The sequence below is a fragment of the Pseudonaja textilis genome, chromosome 3 (assembly GCF_049901715.1).
Source record: "Pseudonaja textilis isolate UNSWEBS1 chromosome 3, rPseTex1.2, whole genome shotgun sequence".
Classification (NCBI taxonomy): Eukaryota; Metazoa; Chordata; class Lepidosauria; order Squamata; family Elapidae; genus Pseudonaja; species Pseudonaja textilis.
Genome location: NC_141992.1, coordinates 49157725 through 49185400, shown reverse-complemented (window position 1 = coordinate 49185400; position 27676 = coordinate 49157725). Strand labels below are relative to the sequence as shown.

General features: G+C 37.7%; 1 protein-coding gene across 1 annotated transcript in view; it reads right to left on the bottom strand.

Annotated features, from left to right (window-relative positions):
• GRM4 (glutamate metabotropic receptor 4) overlaps positions 1 to 27676 on the bottom strand; it is a 346515-nt gene that overhangs the window by 26410 nt on the left and 292429 nt on the right. Inside the window, exons 7-9 of the mRNA XM_087929596.1 lie at positions 22645 to 22845; positions 17405 to 17541; positions 15420 to 16355 (exon numbers count right to left, since the gene is read on the bottom strand). Of these exons, the coding sequence (XP_087785722.1) occupies positions 15420 to 16355; positions 17405 to 17541; positions 22645 to 22845 (1274 nt within the window). The remainder of the gene's footprint in view (positions 1 to 15419; positions 16356 to 17404; positions 17542 to 22644; positions 22846 to 27676) is intronic.

Sequence of the window (27676 nt, the reverse complement as noted above, 5' to 3'; positions counted from 1 at the left end):
CTTTTCCATACCTCCATTAATAAAGAAAAATCACCTAAGAAACAACAAGCAAACTGAATAAAGGCTGTAATACACTGATGTTTATCAATCCCAGCCAGGATCGGTACTTATCAACATGCTATAACTCCATCCATTCCTTTGTTTCATCTACATATGTCCTCAGTCACCCTCTTACTGGCTGAAACATTAAAACAATGTATAAGCATGACTTGACATAGCTCTAAATAACTCCTTTCTGTGCAGAGCTTTTAAAGCGTGCATACACACGTAATAGGAAAGCTTTAAACTATTAGCCATTGTGTACATTCCAATCAATACAGCATTTTTAAAGTGCTTAATCAGGATGTGTAGGGGCAATAATTCACAAAGAAACAACAGAACTAAAAATGTCCATATAGTGTAAATATATTGCGCTATATGCAACATTCAGTGTTTGTTTTCTAAATTAAAAATTTGAGGTTACCTAATGCACAAATTCCAATTCAGAAGTAAACTACCCAATATGAAAGTCAAATATACTGGGCAGGGGGATTAGAATAGAGGGAAACTGAGATCTTTCACTGATAGAGAACTGGAGCTCTCTATCGGCTTTTGTTTTGTTTTGTTTTCATTTTTATCAAATTGTTTTTAACTCAGGATTTCCTGCTGGGTCAAGTGTTAAGGCATTTGCAATACTGTATTTATTTTGCCACTTTAATATGCCTGCTGTTGTGAAATCAATCTGATTTATGTAGAAAAATCACTTTCTGAAATTGTTTAATAAAATTTAATTAAAAGAGAGAGATGAGATATTGCTATTAATCTGCTGCTGAGACACTTGCATTTGGGGACCTTCTGTCACACCAGTTCTGTGATGTTGATAAAAGCTGAGAGTCAAGCAGCTCCTCTTAATGAGCAGAGCTGGAGGAGGAAGGAAAACAGGAGGTTCAAATGATGCTAATGGTTCTGAGTAGGCAGTAGCCACTGTCATGATGCTCCCACTGGCTGCCTTTTATTTTAAACAGAAACAATATCTTCTATTTTAAACAATACATTCAACGCATTGAATAATCAAGTCTATAGAAAAAACAGGTGTTGTGGTCTCTAAAGTAGTGTTTCTCGGTCTTAACAACTTTAACATGCATGGACTTCAACTGGGGAATTCTGCGAGTTGAAGTCCTCATATCTTCTAAGGTGCCAAGATTGAGAAACATTGCTCTAAAAGTAGACTTCCTTTGAGAATCACACTGATGCAGAGACACTGCATATAGTTGCTTCAGCTGGATGGTTGTCTCTACCAACTCTTGCTCACTCTGAAGTGTATATGGGTCCCTCATTCTGTTAATGAATAATAATTCCCATTTGGAGAGGTACTTGAGAGGCATTCTGAACTTCTTGACATGACTTCATTTCCTTTTCTTTCTCCTAAGGAGCTAAAGAACCCCAAGTATAATTGAAAACAGGGATGTTCATCCTTGCTCAGGGGAAATGCTTAGGGGAAATGAAGAAACATGATATATGTAGATTATAGCTACTTGAACTGGAGAGTTTCTTCTATCCAAATAGGAAAAACAGATTTATGTGGAAGCTTTCATGGATAAAAGCTTTTTACTACAAATGCCATAATCTCTTTTTCCTTTTTGTGGACAATGCAAGGATAAGTATCAGTAGAACACTTTTTCTTACTCCTCTGAGCATTCTCTAAGCTTTTAATAGTGCCAGAAAAGACTCCTGACTGTGGAGAAAGGGAGTAAGCCTATATGTATCATTGACCTTCTATGATAAAGGGAATGTGTATTATTTTATCAGTTTTCTCACAATGCCATACTTCTTTGTTTTTCAGACTTATCATTCTTCTTGGAAATGCCTTCTAGATAGAGAAATTGTATTTTTGTTTTTATCACTGTCAGATTCCTTTATGTTACTTTGGGTCTCTACTACCAATTAGACTATTAATTCATCTAGTTTAGGACTGAATAATTGTAACTCTGCAGTTTCAAATAGCAGTCTTTCTAATAGCAAAGGGGATCAAACTCTTTTACCAAAACTCCAACCTTTCTTTACTACTGTGGCTTTCCAATGAATACAATAACTAATCTCTGTCTTGAGGGTCTAGCATTTAATCTCAAGAACACTGCCAAATTCTGATTCAACCTTAGCATACTCCCATTTTTTGCAGACACAACAAAAAATAATAGTTGTTGTTAATTGTAGATTCAAGTCATTGTTGACTTCTAGCAACTGCCTGGACAAGTTCTTACAGATTTCTTGGCAATATTTTCAGAAGTGGTTTGTCACTGTCTTCTTCACAGGGCTGAGAAAAAGTGGCTGGCTCAAAGTCATCCTGCCCAAAGTAGGACTAAATTCATAATCTCCCATTTTCTAATTTGGTGCCTAAATATTACATCAAACTGCATGCCTTAGAAAGTATATTGAAAAATGGAATCTAAATCAAAAAGTATGTCTAACTTCAGGGACTTCACTTTCAGGTTTTAATAATAACATTTTACAGGAAAAAGAAAGGATTTGTTTTAAATATTTTATTAGTATTAAGTCCTTCCTATGCAGATGCCTGCAATCTGGATATACTTTTCAAAAGAGTCAAAACCAAGATTCCCATTGGTGAAGCTTATCTTCCTATTCCTCCCCTGCTCTCCATGTATTAATGTCAATGGTTCTGGTCACCCAGCCAGAGTATCAAAGCATCAATTTCTTTGTTTATTAACTGGAAGGATCTCTTCTGAAGAAACAAAGGGGGTAAAGAACAACCAGTACATTTCCCTCACTTTTGCTATATCTCTGAAGTACAGGCAATAAACAGCAGAAAAGACAATGTTGCTGCTGTTTGGTTTCTGCCTTATCAGCACAGGAAATTCTCTCGGTCTTTAGACTTGGTTATTTTTGTTCTGTAATGCTCAGGGATCTGTTAAGATAAGAGGCTCCTTTGAGAAAGAGCTTGGGGGACTTGTTAAAATTATCTCCTGCCTCTATGTAATGTTGTAAATACAGAATGGGAAAAATAATAATAAAATAACACTGAAGTCTCATCAGCAGCTTCCACCAGAGAAAACAGAAAGGCAATTTCATTCATCCACACAAATCAAACATTCTTTGGCACAAATGCCAGGAGGAAAAAAAAAAAAATAAGCAAGTGCTTTTTCAACTCATGAAACTATAACGTGGCTGTTTAGAATGCACATGGAGACACATTTACATATAGAAAATCCTTGAAGACTTTTTAAAGATTACCAAAATAAATTAATACTGTGATCGCAGGTGACCTCTAAGGCCCTTCTTAGCATTATTATGCTTAGATAGCAATAGCACTAAAACTTACATACCGCTTTATAGTGCTTTACAGTCCCCCTCTAAGTGGTTTACAGAGTCAGTATATGGCCCCCAACAATCTGGGTTCTCATTTTACTGACCTCCGAAGGATGGAAGCTTGAGTCAACCTTGAGCCAGGCAAGATTGCTCTCCTGGCAGTGGTCATAGTCAGCCTGCAATACTGCATTCTAACCAGTGTGTCACCAGAACTCCTATATAGTTGGGTTTTTTTGTACAGTTTTTCTGAAGAATACTCATCAAATTCTGGCAATTTAGGGTTGATTCTGGCTTTATTCCAAAGCCTAGGAATCCTCCATATATTAGTGTAATATACATCTGGTTCTAAGTAATGCTGGTTTTTTTCCTGTACTATATATTGTGAGGTCAAGTAATTCTAATTGTTTTCAGCTGTTTTATAATTCCACTTTTGCTGTCATTATTCAGTGACTACCTTGAATTTAGCAAATAAAAAGTTCTGCTTCTCAGCTTTTCATAGAAGAGACATGATGAATTCATAAGAAATTTTTCTGCTTCCCAATTTTTCCTATATTTTTTTCTAAAACTTTCTTAAAGTGCTGCCTATTTTAATGAATTGTGTGAAATGAAGTTAGTGAAAAATATTAGAGACATTGTTTCCAAACATAAATGTTAGAAAGTGAAGTTTACTTCAGCATATTTTACTTCCATCAAATAATTATGGCCATGTTCGCAGTCAACATAAACAAGTCCTAGGTGTTTCTAACCATTTTTTCTCTTTTCCAAACTTGTCCATCCAATGTCACATTTATGCCAGACTATGATTTTGGTTCTCAAAATACATTGTAAAAAATTATACTCAGTACTATAGCATATACTGTAGTAAACATGGTTTGGAATGAATGTAGGTATTTGCCTAATAACCACATTTTTGGAAGCAATTTTGCTACTGCAATTAATGCTGACCCAAGAGAGTGCTTTATTTTAAATTCATATCTGATCATAAAGAAACAGGCAAGCCTCAAGATGCAGCTACCTAAAATGACTGAAATTCTAATAAAATTCAGGCAGAGAGAAAAGAGTAAGTCACACATGATCAGGTGATCGCTAATCAAAATTTTGTTCCTCTTTGAACAAGTAACTATTCACATAAATAAAAGGAATCTGATTCTCCAGCATTTAATTAAAATCATCATTAGTACTTTCCAAGATGTTGCATTTCCATGTATTCTAAATACAGGTATCTTATAATCAGTTCCTTCTTAAGAAAAAGTTTGATGTCCCTCATTCTCTTCTTTACTTCAAGATATTTCTGACATGTCTTTCTTTAACAAAGCTTCTGCCCCTTTGTTAATAATTATTCTTGTTGTATAGCTGGTTCCTGCTGTTAGATTTCCTTCACATGATTGATTCAGTTGATACCTTATCTTTTTAATATCCATGCATTAGCACAATAGTAGGGATGTATTTTAATTTACATAGAATCTAGATTATTTTTTCCTATTACCAGTACATCTACCTGTAATGAAAATGTATACAAATTTGACCATTCCAGTGACAGAAAATCGTTTTTCTGCTGAAAATCGTTTTTCTATTTTGTAATAATTTGGTTCTCTATGCAAATGAGGAATCACTCATATGGAAAGAGGGGCACAGAGGAGAGGATATGAAATTTACAAATTGAAAATTATTTGGAAAGAGTCATGAGTAAGGCACTTAAAACATCATCTTGTTTTTCTATGCTTCTGCAGAAAGTCTGTCTGTTTTAATAAATAGCAAAGAGCTGCTATGCTTATTTTCATGCAGGATCCAGAGCATCCCTCCCTAATCTTTGCTATATCTATCCCTTGCCTTTACTCCAGGAGCACAAGGAAGTTTACATGGGGATGTTTCTTCACTAAGTTACCACTACAATCCTATCAGGTAGGTTGGGTTGAGAAGGAGTATCAGGCCAAAGTCACCCTGAATCTGTGATGGATTTGAATCTGTGATGGGATTCAAAAAAAATTTACTACCAGTTCTGAGGACGTGGCTTGGTGAACATGGTGTGGCTTGGTGGGTATGGCTTGGTGGGTGTGGCAGGGGAAGGATACTGTAAAATCTCCATCCCCACCCCACTCCTGGGGGAAGATTACTGCAAAATCCCATTCCCTCCCCACCCCACTAACCTGATTTCCAGCTCCGTTGTCCTGTGCAGGGCAACATAAGAAGACCCAGCTGATCAGCTGGGACTCGGGAGGCAGAGAATAGATGAGGGTGGGGCTAGTCAGAGGTAGTATTTGCTGGTTCTCTGAACTACTCAAAATTTCCGCTACCAGTTCTGCAGAACTGATCAGAACCTCCTGAATACCACCTCTGAACCTGAACTTTTCCAACATCTTACCACAATAGCCTACTAGGATTAGGCTCATGGCTGAGAATGTTAGATTTAATTGGAATTTAGTAGGGCTCCAGTCAGCATTTAGTAGAGTTTTTTTTTTTTTACTTGCAATTCTTTTAGAAAGAAGTCTGCTTTTACCTTAATTAGTGGGCTTATACCACACTGCCTAGTTGTCTGAATGCTACAATAGGACAGCAATCCTTCTTTTGAAGGCAGAAGCAAGCAATCTCCACCATTATTCTCCTCCCTTTCATCACAAATTTTCAACCTTCAGCAGCATTTTCCTGACACTATTTGAAAGTAAGTTTTTTTTTTTTTTCATTTTATGTCACCTCAAGTGTACTTGACCATTCTGGCACTTTATTTTCTTACAAGCTCATCTCAGCAGTTTGTTAGATGCTTTGCAGAGGAAAGAATGTGCCATCCACTGGGGCAATACTGAAGCACTAAGCTGATCTAAGAGCTTTTAGAAAACACACGTTTCGATGATGATGATACAAAATGGGTAGAAGGAAAGATTTTATTTTATTATTTTATTTCCATTTTTTAGTTTGGGTTGCTATGCCTGCATTTGGCACTATAATCATAATAAACAAAGACCTGCAAATAGAAGTGGAATGACCGCAACAAAAGAAACCAAAGATACTACAAATAGTATTGGGTTCCTTGCATGCAACCCGAAACCTGAGCACCATCAGCATTGACAAAATCACCCTTAGTCAATTACAAAACGCAGCTTTACTTCCATCTTGCTGTGGTACCTGTAACATCACAGCCAACAATATCTGCTTATCTTAGGTCCTTGGGAAACACTCAATAGGTGGACAAAACTGCCAAATCCAGTCTAAACATCTGGTTAACAATGTAAGGAGCCAGAATTTATTAAGTGTATGCAGGTAAATATCAATTTACAACAGTTCATTTAGCGAGGGTTCAAAGTTACAGAAGCACTGCAAAAAGTGACTAATGGTCACTTTTCACACTTACGACCATTACAGCTTTTCTATGATTTAGTGCCTCAAGAACAGGTTATGTGATCAGAATTAAGACACTTGGCACCTGATTCATGTTGATGATGGTTGCAATGTAGATTTGTGATGATTGCAATCTCCCAAGATCAGGCAATCACCTTTTGCAACCTTGTGAGGAGCAGAGTCAAAGGGGAAGTGAGATTCACTTAACTATTGTGTTATTAACTTAACTGTCCTGATTCACTTAACAACAGTGGCTGTTGTTAAAGGTTGTAAAATGGGTCAAAATTCACTTACCAAATGTCTTATTTAGCAGCAGAAATTTTGGGCTCAATTGTGGTCGTAAGTTGAGGATTACCTGTATGCCACCCAACTTTAAGTGTGTGTATATAAATTTAAGCTTACTTTGTATTAATATTTATTTATTAAATATTTGTGCCACTTATTTCACCACAAGGTGACTCTAGGCTGCTCTCTGATTCTGTCTCTCTGTTTCTGTCTCTGTCTGTCCGTCCATCCGTCCGTCCGTCTGTCTGTCTGTGTCTCTGTCTCTGTCTCTGTCTCTGTCTATACACACACACACACTTACACAGAGAGAGAGCGTATATACACACATGCATATATAAACACACACACACATACACACACACACACACACACACACGTTGACACACACACACACATGATGATGATATATATATATATATATATATATATATATATATATATATATATATATATATATATATATATAACACACACACACTTGTATGTATGTATGTGTATATATATATAATATATATACATATATATATATATATATATATATATATATATATATATTAAACAATACATAGAATATATATATGTCCAGAAAGACCTGCTCATTGGCTATTGCTTTCATGAAGAGACAGGTGGGAGGGTAGCAGCAACCATGTAATTGTCCGCAGGAGACATGATATTTGTAGTCCAAGCTGAGAACCTTGTAAATTGTAGCCAAAATCCAGGAACATTGTTCTTCAGCCAATTTAGACCAAACCCAGAACAATATCAGATTAAGCAGTAAAATCTAAATATGCCCAGGGTGTCATTTTGCAATCAAATAACAGTTTAGTGCCTCAAAAACAGGTTTGTATTCAAAATTACCCTTTGGCTACACTGCTAATATTTTGCAACAAAAGCAATTAGAGCATCTTTAAATAATATCTCATAGCTATTCAGATTGTCTTGAAAAAGCACAAGAGCAGGCAAATTTATTTTTGGTGAAATTTGGTATTTTACCCACTTTTTAAAAGTTGCATTTTAAAGTATTAAAAAAAGTTATGGACATTTATTTTAATATGAGCATCTTACCTTTCCATTCATTTTAGCTTTACAAGAAGTTCAGAAGATAAACTGTGCTGAGAATGAACAACTGACCCAAAGTAATCTAGCTCCAGGTTCACCTGAAATTGGATTTTTCTAAATAGAGCCTAGTACATCAGGTCACACTATTGATTATCCAACTGCAATGATTGGAAAACAAAAGCTTGGGGAACAAAATAGGGCAATCATCTGCCCTACATCTCAGGTGAAACCCAAACTACCCAGCCAAAACAATCATTTATATGGGTCAAACAGCTGAATAGCATATTTTCTTTAGGCAGACTGAACTAAACATGTATAAATCTAAACCTAGGCTAATTTCTAATATATCTGCTGCAGGTAGTTCTCTCCTTACAATAGTTCATTTAGTAACCATTCAAACTTACAACAACTCTGAAAAAGTGACATGACCATTTTTCACACTTATGACTGTTGCAGTATCCCCATGATCCTGTGAACAAAATTCAGATGCTTGGAAACTGACTCATATTTATGATGGCTGCAGTGTCCTGGGGTCATGCGATCACTATTTGCAACCTTCGGACAAGCAAAGTCGATGGGGAAGCCTGATTCACTTAACAACCATGTTACTAACTTAACAACTGCACTGATTCACTTAAAACTGAAGTTGTCGTAACAATGGTTGTAAAAAGGGGCAGAACTCATTTAGCAAATGTCCCACTAAGCAACAGAAATGTTGGGCTCACTTGTGATCATATGTTGAGGAGTACCTGTCTTTTTACTTTTGAAATTAAAGGAGGGATAAATTGGAATTAAGATTCAATTATTTGTATAATTGGCCTTTCCATGTAGGGTGTGCCATTTTGTGCATTTAAGCCGCAGAATATGTTGGGCTAGACTTGCCCAGGGAAAGAAAAGACCTTGATGACTACACATTCCAGCTCCTGGGAATTTGTCTTAAATAAAAAACAGGAACTCTTTTTATTATTAGGCGTTAGGTGTGAGGTCTCAAGAGAGCTAGATGAATTACTACAAAGGCTTCTGATCAGCTTGTTAGCAATGGAATAGAAAAAGGAAACTGTATATTACAAGTCCTCCAAATGAGCCAAAGCCTCTTTTTCAATTGCAGCTTGACAACTAGCTTTCAGCAACCCTAAATTATTCCATCACAAGTTGCAGCAAGAAGGTGAGCAACCTTGCACATAATCTACAGTCATTATAATTTCCATCTTTATTACCCACACTATACCAAGCATATTAAACTGGCTTTAAGAGAGCTTTTGTTTCGGGAAGTAATTTCCTTAAAAACAGCCTCTGCTTTTTTGTTAGTTTCTTCACTGCCATTTCATCAGAACAGAAAGCCTGCCATGTTTCTTTTAATTCTTAACTTGACACTAGATTTACTCCCATACTTTTATATGGCTTAGTTGCTGAAGCCTACTGTATAGTGGATTGGAACTGATTCCCAAATGTAATAATGCTCCAATTTGGTGTTGCAGTATTGTCTCCAAAAGAAACATTGTAATTTGATTTACACATTTAATTTTGGGCACAGCTCCAAATTTACTTGAAGTTAATTTGAGGGAAGATTCAGAGTCTGGCCAGAAAGCAATGGGCAGCTAATTATGTGACGCTACTATAATACAAAGTTATTATAAAATATTTTGTGGTGATGCTGCATTTATTTCCTTCATCATTCTTCAGCTTCAAACCTATATTAAAAATCCATGTGCCACAGAAGCTCAAAGCTCAAGACCTCTATCCAGGGGTGGGATTCTACCGGTTCTATCTAGTTCTATAGAACCCCTTGTTAACTTTCTAAGCAGTTCGGCGAACCGGTAGTTAGAAGCAATCTTTTGTTTTTTTCCACCCTTATTCTTGCCAGTGTGTCTAGACTTACTGCCTCCAGAGCTTTGGGGCTTGGCTTTCTTAAAGGGGAAGGGTTGTTTTAAGATTTTTACGCTGCTGTTGGGAGGAAATACTTCCCTGGACAATCAGCACTTTAAAGAAATAATTGAATAATGAAGCAAAGCTTTTAGTGACAGGGAACCAAGACGAGTAACATTCAGCAAGGCTGCTTAGCTAGCTAGAAAAATTAACATTCAAATGTGAGTTTACATACCTTTTCTGAGTTTTGATCTAAAACTGCTTTTTGGTGAAGGTTAATTCTGTGCTTGGTGAAGTTTAATTCTGTATTTATTGATGGGATAATTTTCCCCATTCAGCTTCAACAAGCAACAGCTACTGTTGTGATTTAATTATTTGTATTGTGTTTGAATTTTTTCCTGCCTCACGGTTTCTTTTTCTTTCTGCGGAGGGGGTCTTCCTCACTGCTTTAGTACTATCTGACACTGTCCTTTTGGGGTATACTTCCAAGAGTCAGGATGCAAGCTTGTTAAAAAAACTGAATCCCACCCCTGCCTCTATCCATAAGAATACACTCTCTTTAATACATTGAGGGGTTTCAAATGGTGTCTACAAACATTTATTGGGATTCTATAAGAAGAGGAAGAGAAGGTGGAGGAGGAAGAGAAGGAGGAGGAAGTTCATTATTCAAACATAGCCAATTTTCAGTCATAGGAGCTTTGCCTTTTGATCAGTTCTAGGACTTTTTGGGTTTTTTTATATTAATAACTTCTGCAGCCTTTTAAAGATTTTTTAAAAAACCCTGCAATATATTATTCATTCAGTCTTCAGAGATTTGGGTTGGACTCATTTGTTTTTAAATGATTGGTAATAGTAATGAAGATAATAGGTCAAATAATAAATAAGTAAGTCAAATGCAAACCAAGAGACTAGAATGATGATTGGAAAAGAGTGCAAAATGCCTGCTTCATATTTTCTAGAGTATGGTTCAGATTTGTCTACATGTTTATTACCATATGCCAACTATTTATAAGATTTTTTTTTCTCCATAGCCAATTGACTAAATCTGAAGCTAACTCAAGGATTCTGTAGACCACAGGTGTAAAACTCGATCACATCATGTGATGTATCATGATGTTTTTTTGCCTTTGTGGAGCTGGGGTGGGCATGGCCTGGCCGTGATGCATCCAGTCTGTGGGCCGCCAGTTTAACAGGCCTGCTGTAGACATCAAAAATATTTTTTCTTCTTCTATATACCCACACACACCAGAGATAGTATTCAGCAGGTTCTGACAGTTCTGGAGAACCAGTAGTGGAAATTTTGGGTAGTTTGGAGAACCAGCAAATACCACCTCTGACTGGAGATTTTACAGTATCTTTTTTCTGCCATATGCATATGCCTGACCCTACAGCAACAAAGATGATGGCAGCTGACATAGGTTTTAGGTGTCTATCAAAGTGTCCCTATCAATATGTGGATTCTCACTTATGGATCAGAAAGACATTAACTCAGTTTGCATTTTAATGCAAAAAAATGTAGATACTGCAGGAACAGGTACTAGATGTATCCATAAAAAGACAAGTACCAAAATGCATTATTAATGGGGCCGTGTTTGCAAATGTTCAAAAAGGTGCATAGTTTGAGAAATGCACACAAATAACATATGCATTTTTATGCAGGCTTTTTTTATTAAGAAAAGAAATTGCAAACTGAGGCAGAAATGAGGTGAAATGAACATAAGTCTGGGCAAAAAATAAAAACCAAACTACAGAGTTGATTGTCACTCAATTCTTGCTTGAGCTTGACAAGGAAATTTTTAAATAAAAATAAATATAAAAGTTTTCTTTCAGAAACTAATAAATTACAGAGCATACTTTGTTTTCCACATCCTAATCATGGGCATACTGATAAGTAAACTCTCCAATAATCCTTCCAAACAGAAAAAAGAACTTTTAGATTTAAAGTTGTAATCCAGAGTCATCATGTGGCAAGATCAGCAGCAAACACATTTAATTAATAAATAAATAAATAATAAAATAGTATTAGCAGAGACAAAAGCTTCTATCTGATTAAGGGTCTCTGTATTAAGGTTTTTCAAATTGTGTTCTGCAGAATCCTACAGTTCAATAAGAATTTGATGGAATTCTCGGAGAGTCTAAGTGGGGGAGTGGGGTGGAATCTTTCAAATGCAGTCAATTTTCTTACAGGTTTCATGGCCTGAAAAAGTTTGAAAATTCTTTCTGTAGACTAATTTAGTGTATAATATTATTCCTTAAACAACATCAGATCCACAGGAGCAAAAATAAATAGCAGCAAAGGCCCTTTTCTCTGGAAAAACTTATGGTTACTATCATGAAAAAAAAATCTATACTTTTTTTTAAAAAAATCAAAACAGGAAGACTCACCCAATTATAAAAAGAACTGGGAAAATGTCAGGTTGATAGTTATAAAACACCTTATCTCATTTATCATAATATAATACCTTTTATTTTATGATACTAAACAAATCAAGAAAGCTTTATTAAAGCAACATGCAGCATCAGGTACCAATGCAATATAATTTGCAGTCATGTCAGAGAAAGAGAAATTCTCTCCCTATAAAGTGTGCATAGCATGCATAATTGATGGACTATTTCCACGTCCTCCTTAATAAATTTGCATTTGTACAGATGTTGAGAGATATGGAGGTCAGGAATGCTCAGGACCCCAAATAATGCCTTTTCCTGTGAAGCTAACAGAGCATAGAAGAACAGTCTCATCCAAATAGGCATTGTATTTCTGGCATTTCACTACTCTACACCAACTGGGAATCAAGCTTCACAAACCCCCATTGCCTGCCAGGCAGTGTTTACTATTTGATTAGCTAATGGGCCACACTCTAACATCACCTGATCTGGCAAGGAAGACAAGGCCCAAGAGAGCTTAGCATCAAAATAATAGCATTATTTTCTTTGAGAGTCTGGCTGCTGCAAGATATACCACCTCACTCACGGCAATGCAATCAGTCATAACAACTCTGTATTGCTAAACTGCTCAAGTATTAATTAAAATCCCAACAATATTCCAGCTGAGAGAGGAAATACACTGAAGGATGAATGAGTGAATGGATGTTCTTCTTTATCCACTCAGGCAGATTTTCTTCGGCTGATAGTACTGATAATAATAGGATAGAAGAAGAAGCCTATGTAGTAAATTAATGTGACACTAATAGGTAAATTTAAAAAAACAGAGTGCTGTTGTTTATAAATTAGATTAATGACTTTTGAGCGAGTAAGTTTATTAACAATTATAAAGCACAAGGAAAGTCTTGCTCTCAGATCTCATACACATTATCAACTATACTGAGAGGGTTCTGTTTTATGTTTAGGAAATATTAGAGTATTCTAATTTCAGTTTTCAGATTTCTTCAGGCCTTGGTAGCCTTTAGTTTAAAAAAATGTAAACCCTTGTCAAAAGGCCATGTTCTACTGATACAAAATTGGTTATGTTCAACTAAAATGGTGTTTTAGGAGTAAGACATGTTGATCATACAGCATATTGAACAGTTACATGCCAGAACTGTTATGCTTTCCCAGTGTTGGGATTCAAATTTTTTTTACTATCGGTTCTGTGGATGTGGCTTGGTGGGTGTGGCAGGGGAAGGATACTATAAAATCTCCAGTCAGAAATGGTATTTTCTGGTTCTCCGAACTACTCAAAATTTCCGCTATCAGTTCTCCAAAACTGGTCAGAACCTGCTGAATACCACATCTGGCTTTTCCTCATCACAGCATCTGAAGAAGGGCAACCTGAAGGCATTTGATCTTCACTCAGTCATACTTTGCTCAGATTGAGGATCCAGGACAGGAGACAGACATTTTGCAGGCTACTGTACATTCTTATTATATTAATCTCTTAATGTCATATTAAACTCAGTGCTGACTCTTGGCCAGCTGCATACCTAGCAGCTACAGGAGAGAACAGGCCCACAACCCTTCTATAGGCAAATCAGATTCCTGCAGTTCTTATTATTCAAAAAATAACAACCCCACCCCATGAAAGTGACTTGGATCAGGCATATTTTTTATCATCAGTAAATTGAAACACAGAGTTAGGTAGCATCAGAGTCTGTAATCTCTTAATCTTCATTTTTCTCATGCTTCAAAGTACAACCCATGCTCTTAATTTCACCATCACAATTTTCTCATGTGATTTTTTAAACCATTATATAAAGTTATAACTGCTATAATTATAACTATCAGCTGTAAAAAGAAAGGGAGAGTGAAAGAGAGAATAGTTTTGGGGGAAGGTTCAGTTTTCCCATTGTGATCCACTATCCTGTTATCAAAAATGGTCTGAGGAGAGAGGCTGGAGGAACTATATATGTACAGCATAGGGGACAGAAGGGAAGATGGTGACATGACTGAAACCTTTATATTAAGGGTGTGAATAAGATCCTAGAAGGCAGTATTTTCAATATTAAAGGAAAATCAAGAACACCGTCATAACCTCAGACTGAGAGGAAGGAAGTTCAAAAGTAATGTTAGCTTGGAACCAACTTCCAGCAGAGGTAGTGGTCAATCATCACTAATTGAATATAAATATGCTTAAGATAAAAACATATGGGCATCGTCTGACAAAAATTTAAAAAAATCAAACAATCAAAATAATAATTCAAAATTAATTAATTTATTAATTAAAAATTAAAAACTGAAAAGTCAGAATCAATGGGACCACTAGGTCTTTTTCTGCTATCAGTTTTTTTATGCCTATGTGTTTCTAGCTGTATCTTCAAAAGTGAGAGTAATCAAAATACAAATCAAAATTACACATGGAGTGATAATATAGTCATTAGAAGTCTGGAGAAATTTTTTTAAAAATCATTTCAATCTATTCATCACTATGTAATCTTGTCAGAATAAAAAGATGACTGCTATTTTCTAGTGGGGTATACCTCTTTATGCTCATTATAAAGATACTAAAAAAATTTGCATTACAAATTTATGACATATGTGCACTTGTTTGCTTATCTTGCATTATTCTGCATTTGAAAGGCTGAGGTTGCCACTGTCTGAAAACTATACTTCAATAATACCAAAGCATTTGAAAATTCATTGAAATGTGATTCACCGGAAGGAAGGCTTCACTTTTTTATCTCTTCCTCCTTGAAATCTTGGATTTTCAAGGATGTTACAATCCCCACACATTTTTGTAATATAGTGTATATTCCATGGACAATGATACCTGTCTTCCAAAACAAAGAAATACTAAGTAATGGAGTGGGGAAATGAAATTGAAGAAAAGAAGAAACCAAAATAATGTTACAAGTACAAGTGAATGGAGAAGAGAAGAAAAGAAAAAGAGAAAAATAACCCAGAAAAAAAAAACAAGGTAAGTTGTCCATATGACGAAAAACCAAAGCAGTAAAAATAATAATAATAAGGAAATCCCCTAAGCAAAAAAAGTATAATTCAATAGCCCCTGAATTCTATCAAGTTACCAAATCAGTGCAAAAGCCTGCAGGTTCAAACACACCAGGCATATATTTCATCACCCTGGAACAGAATGGAAGATTAACTCATCCTGCCCACCTCTGCCCTCTCATGGCCATTACCTTCTCCGCTGATTGTGATGTCCCAAAGAAGATAGGAATGAAGGCTAACCACACAATGCAAGTAGTGTACATGGTAAACCCAATGGGTTTGGCTTCATTAAAGGTCTCAGGAACCCCACGGGTCTTTATAGCATACACAGTGCAGGTTACCATGAGGAGCATGCTGTATCCAAGCAAACAGATGAGGGATAGGTCAGAAATGTCACACTTAAGGACTCCCCGGGCAAAGCGGGGGTCTGTAGTCCGCTGGTCCTCATAGTCGATGACAGAGTGTGAAGGGTCCACAATGAACCAGATACAGACCCCTAGAAGTTGCAGAGATATGAGGCTGAAGGTAATGACCAGCTGGGAAGCAGGGCTGATAAAGCGTGGAGCACTGACCGACTTCTTGCCCTGCTCAAAGATGCGATAGATGCGATTGGTTTTGGTCAGCAAGGCAGCATAACTGATGCTCATTCCCAGGCCCAGAAAGACACGCCGCAATGAGCAGGTGCCCAAGTCAGGCTCAGCAATCATCAGGAAGGTGGTGGCATAGCAAAGAAAGATACCCGTCAGCAGCACGTAGCTTAGTTCCCTCCCCGAGGCTTTGACAATAGGTGTGTCGTTGTAGCGCACAAATGTCACTACTACAAAGAGGGTGGCAATGATGCCCACAATGGCAATGAAAACTGGCATCACAGCCCAAGGAGAGCTCCACTCAAGTTTAACAATGGGGATGGGGATGCAGCCAGTGTGGTTCTCATTGGGGCGCTCACTGAGACGGCACACCTTGCAATGGAACTCATCTTGCTGATATTGGTATCCGTCACAGCGCTCACAGTGCCAGCAGCATGGGATGCCCTTCACCAGCTTCTTCCTTTCGCCTGGTTTGCATGGCTGGCTGCATATGGAGGTGGGCACACGATTGCCTCCCCCGGGCCAATGCAGGCGCTCCATCTGCAGCAGAGGGAGGGAGGGAGAAAGCAAGAATCTCAGCAACCTACCCAAGCCTGGGTCACAAAAAGAGATTGGGCCAAATGTCCTACCCAAGTAGCACAAAATGCTACTATTTAATCAATAGTTTACCCAGTTAGTATGTGTGTTGCTCCTTATTTATAAGTTTTCCTGCCCTAGATTCCTTTAAAGCAGAAAGATTTGCTTTTGAAAAGCCTGAAGAAATTCTTCCTCTCCCAAGGCAGACCCTTGAGTTTTGCAATTTACCTCTGCAGCCTTTTACTAACTGGGCCCACTCACAATGACCTTTCTAAACTACACTAAACAGTTCAAGCTCTGTACTTTGCCACCTCTCATTGTTGCTGGGTAATCTATTTATTTTTTTCTCCTTCTTAAGGTTATTTCAAAGCTGTATGCACACACTGCCTGATTGGTTGTAACTCCCACTTCATTTGCTACATTATTTGATTTTATTGTGCACAGTTACTGAGCCAATTCTGAATATCTGCTCATTAAAAGAGAAACAAAAGTTTGCATAAAAATCCCAAATTCTTTACCTAAGTTTTACTTGATGAATGTTAATTTCAATAATGAAATGTATCGCTCTGGTATAGTTGAAGTCAAAGGTGAGCACTTTTAATGATTTAAAAGAAATGGGGAAAAGCAAATAGGTTATATTTATTTGTCCCTGGGACTGAACTTTTAAATTTTATGTTTGTTTGGTGATACTTCCAATTGCAATATTTTTTGCAGCCAACTCTTTAAAATGTAGTTCCGATAGTTAGAAATGGTGTACATTGGATTATATTATTGAATATATTATTGAATACAGCAGTGAGAGAGCTGAACTTAAATCTTATTCTATATGATCTCTCTTTGATGTGTATATACAGATAGCCTGAATAAAAAATAAGCCCATTTTGATCAATGTTTTTTATGTTATTGGGTTTCTTGAGTACAGTTGTGATTCTTACTTAAAATGCTGAAATTGAAAAAACAGAAAGTTAACACCCAGAAATGATCAGATATCTAAACACAACAAACTGACTTACTTTTAAGTTTAGATGATCTGCCCAGTGCCCAATAACTTTATACTCGGGCGTAGCATTCTTGATCTGGTACTGATAGATATCATAGCGGCCTGGAGCATCTCCATTCTCATTAAATGTCACTGGGGTTCCAGCAATACCTACAAGAAGCAAAGTACTTAGTTCCAGAAAGAAAAGTGGAGTAACGTTGGATAGCACATTTTATTTATCAAACATATATCTAGTTTAATATGTAGAATTATCTTGCAAAATTGCCCAGCAGATTTTTTTTGAGAATCTCAAAGTTTACTTGCTACAGAACCTCAAAGTTTACTAACTATAGAAAGGCACTGGAAAGTGCTGCAAAGGGGCAAACATACATTAAGAAATACAAAGCAGATTGACTCTGAGTATTTGATTCAGACCAAAACTTATTTCACTCTGTTCTCTTGGATTAAAATCTATTTATTTATTTATTTAATTTTTACATAAGCAATTCATCTTAGAAAGCAAGAGCCTTTTAGTTGCCTTTTGCAGATCTGCTAGAAATCACATTCAGATTTAACAGTATTTCTTTGCTAGAAATAGGCACAGAATATAAAATAAGAGCTGCTATCCACACAAGGAGGCCTCATTTGTGAACTAGATATTACCTTTCTGCAGCTTTTTTCCAATGATCTTCTATCCAAGTGTTAACCAGATCTGACCTTGCTTGGCTTTTTAAGGTCAGTCAAGGTTATCCAGATATTACTGTGCCCATCTAGACTCTACCAAGTTATATAATCCTTGTTATATAACTCTATAATCAGAGAATTGGAAGTTTGTTGTCATACAGGATGCCAAAATCAAATTGGTTTAAAATAAGCTGTAAATGTTAATGTCAGATCAGAAAGGAGCATCCGTTCCTTTTCTAAATCTCTCCTGCAGTGTCACAAAAAGCAGAGTGTTTGGTGACATACACAAAATTAAAAGGCCCTTAAGACTTGGGTGTCCTCCCATGCATACAGGTTGGGAGATTAGGTGGCCTGTGAGTTATTGTTAATTATTGTTGATGGTTATCCTCAGCTGACATTCTTTTGATTTTATCATTGTTGTGTAGTTTCTTTTAACTATTATTGTTACATTAATGTTTTCAACTGTATTCATCCCCCAGCATCCCTTGCACAAGATGGGCAGTCACATGAATTGAATAAATTAAATGACATCTCTGAGCAAGTTTATAATGTAAAATGAGTATACTGACAGACATAGAGAACATAAATCTATGGTCCTACCCTATTAGTTCATGTATTTGGTACCGATGGTATAAACTTGATCAAACTTTTATCAGGGATCAAATCCAAAGAAAAAGAAGGGTCCTTTTCCTGACAGTCAATTAGTTCCACTTAGTATATAAAAACAGCTTTCAAAAGGCATTAGACAGACCTGCCATCAGATCTGCTGCATATAATTACATTTCTCTCAGATGTCCAGGAATATGATCTCTGTCTAAGTCATTGAGCAATAAATCCATGCAAAATGCTGGCTCGCGATGAGCTTACAATCAGTCATTTACCAAAAGTGGTAATCCCAGTTCAGCATTCAACCACATAGATGGAGACAGAAAATAGTAACATATTTTGCTGTGTTAAGTGAATCTCGAAGAGCTAATATCATGAAATGAAACAGCTGAAAAAAACCTGGATAGAAAGAGGTCATGAAGAAGTGTCAGGACCTGATTGTCTTTGATTCCAAATCTATGCAATATTTTAACATTTTTATTTTCTCCTATACTTTTTTCCCTGTTGCCTTACGCTATCAGCATGATGCAGACTGGATCTCAGGGTCAGACCAAGGAATAAAAAGAGAGAGAAAGATGGATCTCTATGTAGCAAACCTGACTAGATTCGCAGTTGTATTTTCAACACTGCTCCTGGGACAATCCATATTTTTCAACAGTAACGGGATTGCTTAATAGGCACTCAGGAGTTTGCATGACGCACGACAGTGTTGCTCCCACATCTCAGCATCTGATGTTTGAATGTCTTAAAGCTGCCTACTGGGAAAGCTTACTTGTCCCGCCAAATGCTGCCCCTTCTAAAGACAACCAGTGTTTCTTCACTTCTTTTATATTATCTCTGCTGTCTTATCACAGGTCATAACAGACCCTGGAGAATGGTCTCATCAAGACTATGGACACATAATAAAATTAACCTCACTGCAGAAATAGTAGCAAAACAAGTAGGGGATCCCTTGAACATGTGCTGGATTATCTACAGCAAATAGTAGGTGATAATGTTGATCTCCCTGTTATAAAACATCTTTATTTTCTAATTTCTAAGGATCAAATCTTCATTAAGGAACTCCTATAGAAGTGAGTTTCAGTGTGGTTTTGTCCTTTTTTGTTCTCCTGGCGTGGGAAGTTTCCAGTAGGAAGGTTTCATTGTCTGCTGATTTTTATATATTGAACCAGGAAGAAAGTCATCTCCCCCTTTTCTACCTCTGATCGTATATCAATTGTAACGATGGAAGCCTAGCAATCAGACGAACGCTAAATCATTCATCTGCTCTCTTGTTCTGGTATTCTCTCATCAGGTTGATAGTTTCTCCTATTTTTCTTTATTTTTTATGTACTTCTAATATGAGAGATGGAAACAAAGAAACATGATGGAACAACCGAAAGTAGAGAAAGACTAGGCACGGTTGCACTACTCATTACATTACATGGTGTACGCAGGAGGGAGGGCTAAAATTAAAATTCAACACCAACAACATGGTACATTAATTTGGGTGAACGATTTCAGCCCTTTTACGAATAAACAGAGGTCAGTTTATACTTTATACGGTTTATGTACAATACATGATCCAGCCAGACATAGTGATCCTCTGGGCTGTGTACATTTATTTCCATAGTTCTAGCTATTAGCACGTTATATATTAAAAGGATTTTTTTTTTTAATGTCTAAAAATTCTTCGTTACCAAATCTCCTATGCTTACATGTACAGAATCGGATAAGCCATATCACTGATTGGTATGTGTCTGTAGTTCTGTGAGTCCTGAGCTGAAGAGGTGCTTGAATAGACATTTTATCTATTCATCAAAAAATGTCAATGACATCTTTTGTTGTCTCGCCAACAGCAGTATCCAACTATAAGCCACTCTATCCTCTTATATGGTTAAGTGGCTATATATATCTTCAGTTTTTAGTGAAAAAAAGATTACATTTGGTGAAAACCTCTTTGTAGAAAATGATGGAACATGATGCATTCATTATAAGGAACAAGACTGGTAGCCTGCTGCCCTCTAAACTGTTCGGCTGACTTTCTTACCATGACAACATCTGCAGCTATACAGCAAGCTGAGAAGGAGAATATCTGCTGTTCCAGTTCTTGTTCTGGATGCCTTTGCAGTCAAGTCATGATCATTGATGAATACTGTCAGTGATCGGCACTAATATCTCTGCCACTCATCTCTGCCACTCATGTGCAAAGGGAATGTCTCTGCCACTCATGTGCAAAGGGAAAGGTCACAGAGGAACACCAAGGGATGCGGTCTGTGGGGGAGAAGGGGCAGGGTAGAGTGCAAGGCAGTTCTTCAAAACAAAGGCAGACAGGGCCTGATTAGGTATTTGTGCCATCTGTTCAGTGCCAAGAAAGCACCACTATGAACTGTTACTTTTGCTCACTCCTTTGATTTTCTTTCTGTTCTGTTTCTCCATGTTTGCATGTATATTCATGATAGAAGACAACTGCACAGGGGTATTCTTCCAGATCTCAATGAAAGAAAAATATAAAATATTGAAAACTGCAGGTAACTCAAATGTCCACTTCTTAGATATGGAAGATGACATTGTTCTACCCAAGTTGGTCTTCACTGAGGCCAGAAGTCAGTCCCTCTTCCTTTCATCATCTTCTTTTGCTGCATATATCTCAAGAGTGAGCAGGGGGAACAAAGGAAGGCTTCTTCAGGAAATAAAACACAGTTGTTTATTCCAAGATCTTCTCCACGTATGGATGAGCTTGGAATTCAGAGTCATAGAAACACACTGCATGTAACCTTCAGTAGCTACAATCATAAATGACTGTCCATGAGGACCTTCTCAACATCCAAGCATGTAGACAAGTCATTTACTATCTAATTGCTGCACTCCTTTATCCACTTTTTACAGATTTCTCATGGAGTGTAAAATATAAATGGCTTCTAAATCAGAGCATTCAAAAGGCCATTTTTCCATGTTAAAATGGGAAGTTTAATCACTTGTGTATTTGTAAAATATTTCTGTCTTCACTATTGTCTTAGAGGTGTTTTAAAATATGCCTAATATAAAAGACAACTTCAATGAAGAAATGCTATTCAGCTGTAGGAACAAATGGGCCCTTTTAGTCATACTAAAGGAAGTTTATGATATACAGTTGAATGTAACCAGATGACAAGTATAATGAAATCTTTAGTTACAGTGGTTTACTTACTGAGTTGTTTCAAGCCAAGACTTTTTGTTGTTTCCCCCCCAACCCCAAACATCACCTTAAAACAAAATCACATAAATTTCACAAATAAATCCCAATAACATGAGGAAGCAGGAAACTCAGATAACTAGCTAGGAAGAGAATAAATTAAGGAGACAGACTGTAAGGGGATTGCAGTGGAAAGATAAATAGATGTAATAAGTAGGCTGAAGGAAAGGCCATATATTAAAAACATACAATGTGAGCGTGTGAGGAGTTTCTAGAAGATGTAAAGGAATAACTAATTGAGAGAGGAAATATTTTTTTATCAAGGAAGATACTTTACTAATGGGAGAGGAATGAAGAAATGAGAGCTATTAAGAGGGAATTCCTCATTTGGATAGAACAATGATGGAATAAGAGCCTTACGGGCACAGTGCTTAGAATGCAGTATTGCAGGCTAACTCACTGCCCACTGCTAGGAGTTTGATTCTGACCAGCTCAAGGTTGAAATCAGCCTTTCATCCTTCTGAGGTCAGTAAAATGAGGACCCAGATTGTTGGGTACAATATGCTGACTCTCTAAACCACTTTGAGTGGGCTATAAATAACATTTCATCTTTATTTTATATTGGGAAAAGTAAATGTACAAGCAGTAAATAGTCCATGCATTTAAGTCCTATATGCCTCTTACTACATCTCAAATATATATTCTAACTATGAGGAAGGGAGAATTGAAGGAAAACAAACAAGACCAAAAAGTTGCCAAGGAGATAAAGCAATATTCTTTTCTTTCCTATTAGTTATGGAATGCCATAGCCCTAACTTTAAAAGGCAGACCTGAGAAATTGACATTCCGGATATATTTGAGCAACTCTCCACCATCTACTGGATCCATCTTGGGGCAAAGACCGACCTTCCCTGGACATAAATTCTTGTGCATATTGTGCAGTGCGTGACCCATGGCATAGACTGCGTCAATGACAAATTGCACCTTTCCTTCCTGCTCATAAGCAGAATCTTGGCCAATCCGTTCTCGATCTGAAAGAAAAAAATACGTGAGATGATTTTTCTGAGAAGCTGGTGACTTAACAAGTTGTCAATTCCCTTCAGAAACAGCAAAATTTCAGCCCAAGAATAATGGACACAGCCAATAGTATGGTTTAAAGGCAGTAAGGACCATTTCATTTTATACTTAGAATAACTGAGAAAAGGCATACACTGAGATAGAAAAAAATAAACCACAATAAACAACAAGAAAAATATTAAATTATCAGTGGAACTTATTTATGAAGAATAAAGAAACATCCCAGGCAAATCAGTGCACAAACTCAGGGTCATCCTAAACTCACAGTTTCTGCTCAAAGAGCACGGGGTAGCTGTGGCTAGGAGAGCTTTTGCACACCTTTGGGTGATAGTACCCATTCCTGGACCAGACCATGCCCTTGTAACCATTATTTTAAACTACTACAACATGCACTACATGTGGCTACCCCTGAGGAGCATTCAGAAACTTCAACTGGTGCAGAATGCAGCTACGCAGGTAGTAAATGATGGCAGGTATATGGCACAAGTAACACCACTACTGTATGAGATGCATTAGTTATCGGTATGTTTACAGATGTAATTCAAGGTGCTGGATGTCACCCTTAAACCCTACATGGCTCACCTGAAGTAACATCTTTTTCCCCAGAGTCCATACCTATTCAATTTGATCTAGGAGATTGGGCAGTATTCAATTAGGCAGTGATTCTATTTATTTTTTTATTATTATTTATTTCTTTATTTATTTAGTCAATATCTTTCAAGATAATAGGTATAAGTATAAACATGAGTAAGAATACAGGAAATAGGTATGAATAAATGGGACAATAGGACAGGGACAGTAGGCACAATTGTGCACTTATGCACGACCCTTACAGACCTCTTAGGAATGGGTGAGGTGGATAGTTTAAGGGTAAAGGAGTGGAGGGTTAGAGGATGTGACAACAGAGTCAGGTAGTGCATTCCAGGCATTGACCACTCTGTTGCTGAAGACGTACTTTCTGCACTCAAGTTTGGAGCATTTACGTTGAGTTTATATCTGTTGTGTGCTCTTGTACTGTTGCAGTTGAAGTTGAAGTTGAAGTAGTCATTGACTGGTAGGACATTGTAGCAGATAATTTTGTGTACTACGCTTAAGTCCAGTCGTAGGTGGTGTAATTCTAGGTTGTCCAAGACCAAAATCTCAAGCCTGATGGTATAGGGTATTTTGTTGGGAGCAGAGGAATGTAGTGCTCTTCTCATGAAATACTTCTGGACTCACTCAATTATATTAATGTCCAATATACAGTGTGGATTCCAGACAGCTCAGCTGTATTCGAGTATTGGTCTAGCAAAGGTTTTGTATGCCCTAGTTAGTAACTCAGTATTACCAGTTGAGAAGCTTCGTAAGATTTGATTTACAACTCTTAGTGCTTTTTTGTTGTTGCAGTCAGCTCTGGCACTTAGGTGGTTTGATATGAGTACTCCAAGGTCCTTGACAGAATGAGGGTTATCAAAGAGGTCATATCTGCCTAGCTTGTATTTGGTGTACCAAATTGTATTTTTACCAATGTGTAGGACAAAGCATTTGTTGGTCGAGATTTGAAATTGCCAACTGTTTGACTATTCAGACACATAATCAATGTTGCTTTGAAGGGTGGTAGTATTGTCAGTGGTATTGAATAGTTTTCCGTCATCTAACATTTTAACCCTGTTAGCCTTTCAAAAGGCTCTAAAAACTTGATTATTTTCCCAAGCATGTGGCACTGAATGTGTCAAGGGACCATTTCCTGGCTTTATGGTTAACAAGCCAATTATCTTGGCTGCTGTGTATATTTATTTGGATTTTTTATTGCTTTTATTGTTTTAAAATGTTTTAATGCTTTAATCATTATATATATATATATATATATATATATATATATATATATATATATATATATATATATATATTCTGAGGTTCTCGGGTATTTGTATGTGGATCTTTGGTTGTTCGGGTTTTCTCCCGCGTAAGATTCAGAAGTATCTAGGCAACGTTTGATGAAGTCTCATTCATCATCTTCAGGCTTCTGTCTCCGGCTCTGTGCTTCTCAGAGTAATGTGAGATTGCAGCTGCTTCCTCCTTTTAACTGCCAGTGGGGTGGGACTTGATTGGGTGGGGGGTTGGCTGTGTTCTGATTGGGTGGGGTGTGTCTCATTGGTAGGGGTTTGGCTGTGTTCTGATTGGTTGGGGGTTAGCGTGTTCTGATTGGTTGGAGGCGTGTTCTGTTCAGGTGGGGGCTTGGTTGTGCTCAGGTTAGTCTTAGTTGCTGGGGATTTGAGCTGGTGAGTTGTGATCTTGCTGTTTGGCTTCTAGTTCATGGTCCTGCTGCATCTTCATAGTGGGTGTCGGTTTGCTTCATGTATGGCTCAGAGGGGTTTGAAGTGGGTAGTGATGCAGCTGCAGTGCAGCTTCTGGTCCATGGCCGTGTCTCATTTTCTGAATGGGTGGGAGTCTGTTTTCTATATGGAAGTGTGGTGGTGGCATCTTGTGTGGCTTTCATGGGTGTGGGTCTGGTGTCCTTCTTCATGTTAGGTACTTGTCTGTTCATGAGGGCGGGTTTCCAAATGGCTGGAAACAGTGAAGAAATCCAGCAAGGAATCATACCCAGAGAAAAATCATCCAGATGCCCCAAGCTTTATGGTCTCCCCAAAATACACAAAGAAGGAACCCCACTCAGACCAATAGTCAGCTCCATAGGCTCACCTCTACAAAACCTGGCCAAATTCCTCGCCAAACAACTACAACCCTATGCAGAATCCATCAACTCACACGTAAGAAACTCATTCCAGTTCATCGAGATCATAAAGAAACAAAACTTACAACCTAGCGACCTACTAGTAAGCTTCATGTCATATCCCTCTTCACCCAAGTGCCAATAAAAGAAGCCCTGACAGCCATCCAAAACAAATACAACCCCCCAAGCACATCCTAGATCTAACCAACCACTGCCTATCCAATACATACTTCACCTACAATGGACAAAAATACAAACAAATAGAAGGAGCACCCATGGGATCACCCCTCTCACCTGTCATCGCAAACCTCTACATGGAACACTTTGAAACACAAGCTCTAGAAAAATACGACCACAAACCCAAACTCTGGCTCAGATACTGAGATGACACCTTCATAATCTGGCCACACGGGAAAGAAAAACTGAACAACTTCCTCACATACCTCAACAGCCTACACCCCAAAATACAATTCACCATGGAAACAGAAGCCAACAATCAACTTCCTTCCTAGATGTCTTGGTATACAAAAGATCCAATGGCTCCTAGGACACACCATCTACCAGAAGAAAACACATACTAACCGCTATCTACATGCACTCTCACACCACCACCCAGCACAGATCAATTCAGTAGCCAAGACACTCATCTCCAGAACAAAATGCTTAGCCGATGAACAACACCAAAAAACCGAACTACACACTCTCACCAACGTACTTACAGCCAATGGATTCCAAAGAAAGAAGATTACCCACCTAATCCAAAAAGAAACCCCAACCAAAATCCAAGACAGAGAACAAGAAAACGGCAAAGCCCTCCTCCCATATATAAAAGGCACTACAGACAAAATTAGCAAGATCCTCCAAAAACACAACATCAAAACAGCATTCTGCACAAACAGAAAAATATCCACCATCCTAAGAAACCCCAAAGACAAAATCGAATTAGAAAACCAAGGAGTATACGAAATCCCCTGCACTGCCTGCCCTACCACATACATTGGACAAACTAACAGAAGAATAAGTGCACGCATTGAAGAACATAAGAACTCAATCAAAAAAGAAGAAAGCGACCTCTTCCCTGGTCCAACACCTCAAAGCCACAGGACATGAAATTGATTTTAAAAATACCAGAACTATCGCCAAAACCGAACACACTTCAACAGCAGAATAATCAGAGAAGCCATAGAGATAGAAAAACGCCCACACAGCATGAACAAATGAGATGACACCTCCCACCTTCCAGCCATTTGGAAACCCGCCCTCATGAACAGACAAGTACCTAACATGAAGAAGGACACCAGACCCACACCCATGAAAGCCACACAAGATGCCACCACCACACTTCCATATAGAAAACAGACTCCCACCCATTCAGAAAATGAGACATGGCCATGGACCAGAAGCTGCACTGCAGCTGCATCACTACCCACTTCAAACCCCTCTGAGCCATACATGAAGCAAACCGACACCCACTATGAAGATGCAGCAGGACCACGAACTAGAAGCCAAACAGCAAGATCACAACTCACCAGCTCAAATCCCCAGCAACTAAGACTAACCTGAGCACAACCAAGCCCCACCTGAACAGAACACGCCTCCAACCAATCAGAACACGGCTAACCCCCAACCAATCAGAACACAGCCAACCCCTACCAATGAGAACACACCCCCACCCAATCAGAACACAGCCAACCCCCACCCAATCAAGTCCCACCCCACTGGCAGTTAAAAGGAGGAAGCAGCTGCAATCTCACATTACTCTGAGAAGCACAGAGCCGGAGACAGAAGCCTGAAGATGATGAATGAGACTTCATCAAACGTTGCCTAGATACTTCCAACCAAAGATCCATATATATATATATAATTTTGAGCCACCATGAGTCATTGATTAAGATGGGCTGCTGTAGAAATTGAATAAATGAATAAATAAATTCCAGTATGAAGAATTCAAACACTATCTAATGCTTTTCGTATAAAATTTCAAGCAATATTTTTGTAACTAAGTTTCAAAGATGAATATAAAATTCACAATGCTCCTTTTTGTTGCTTGTCCCTAATAGGGAAAATAATCT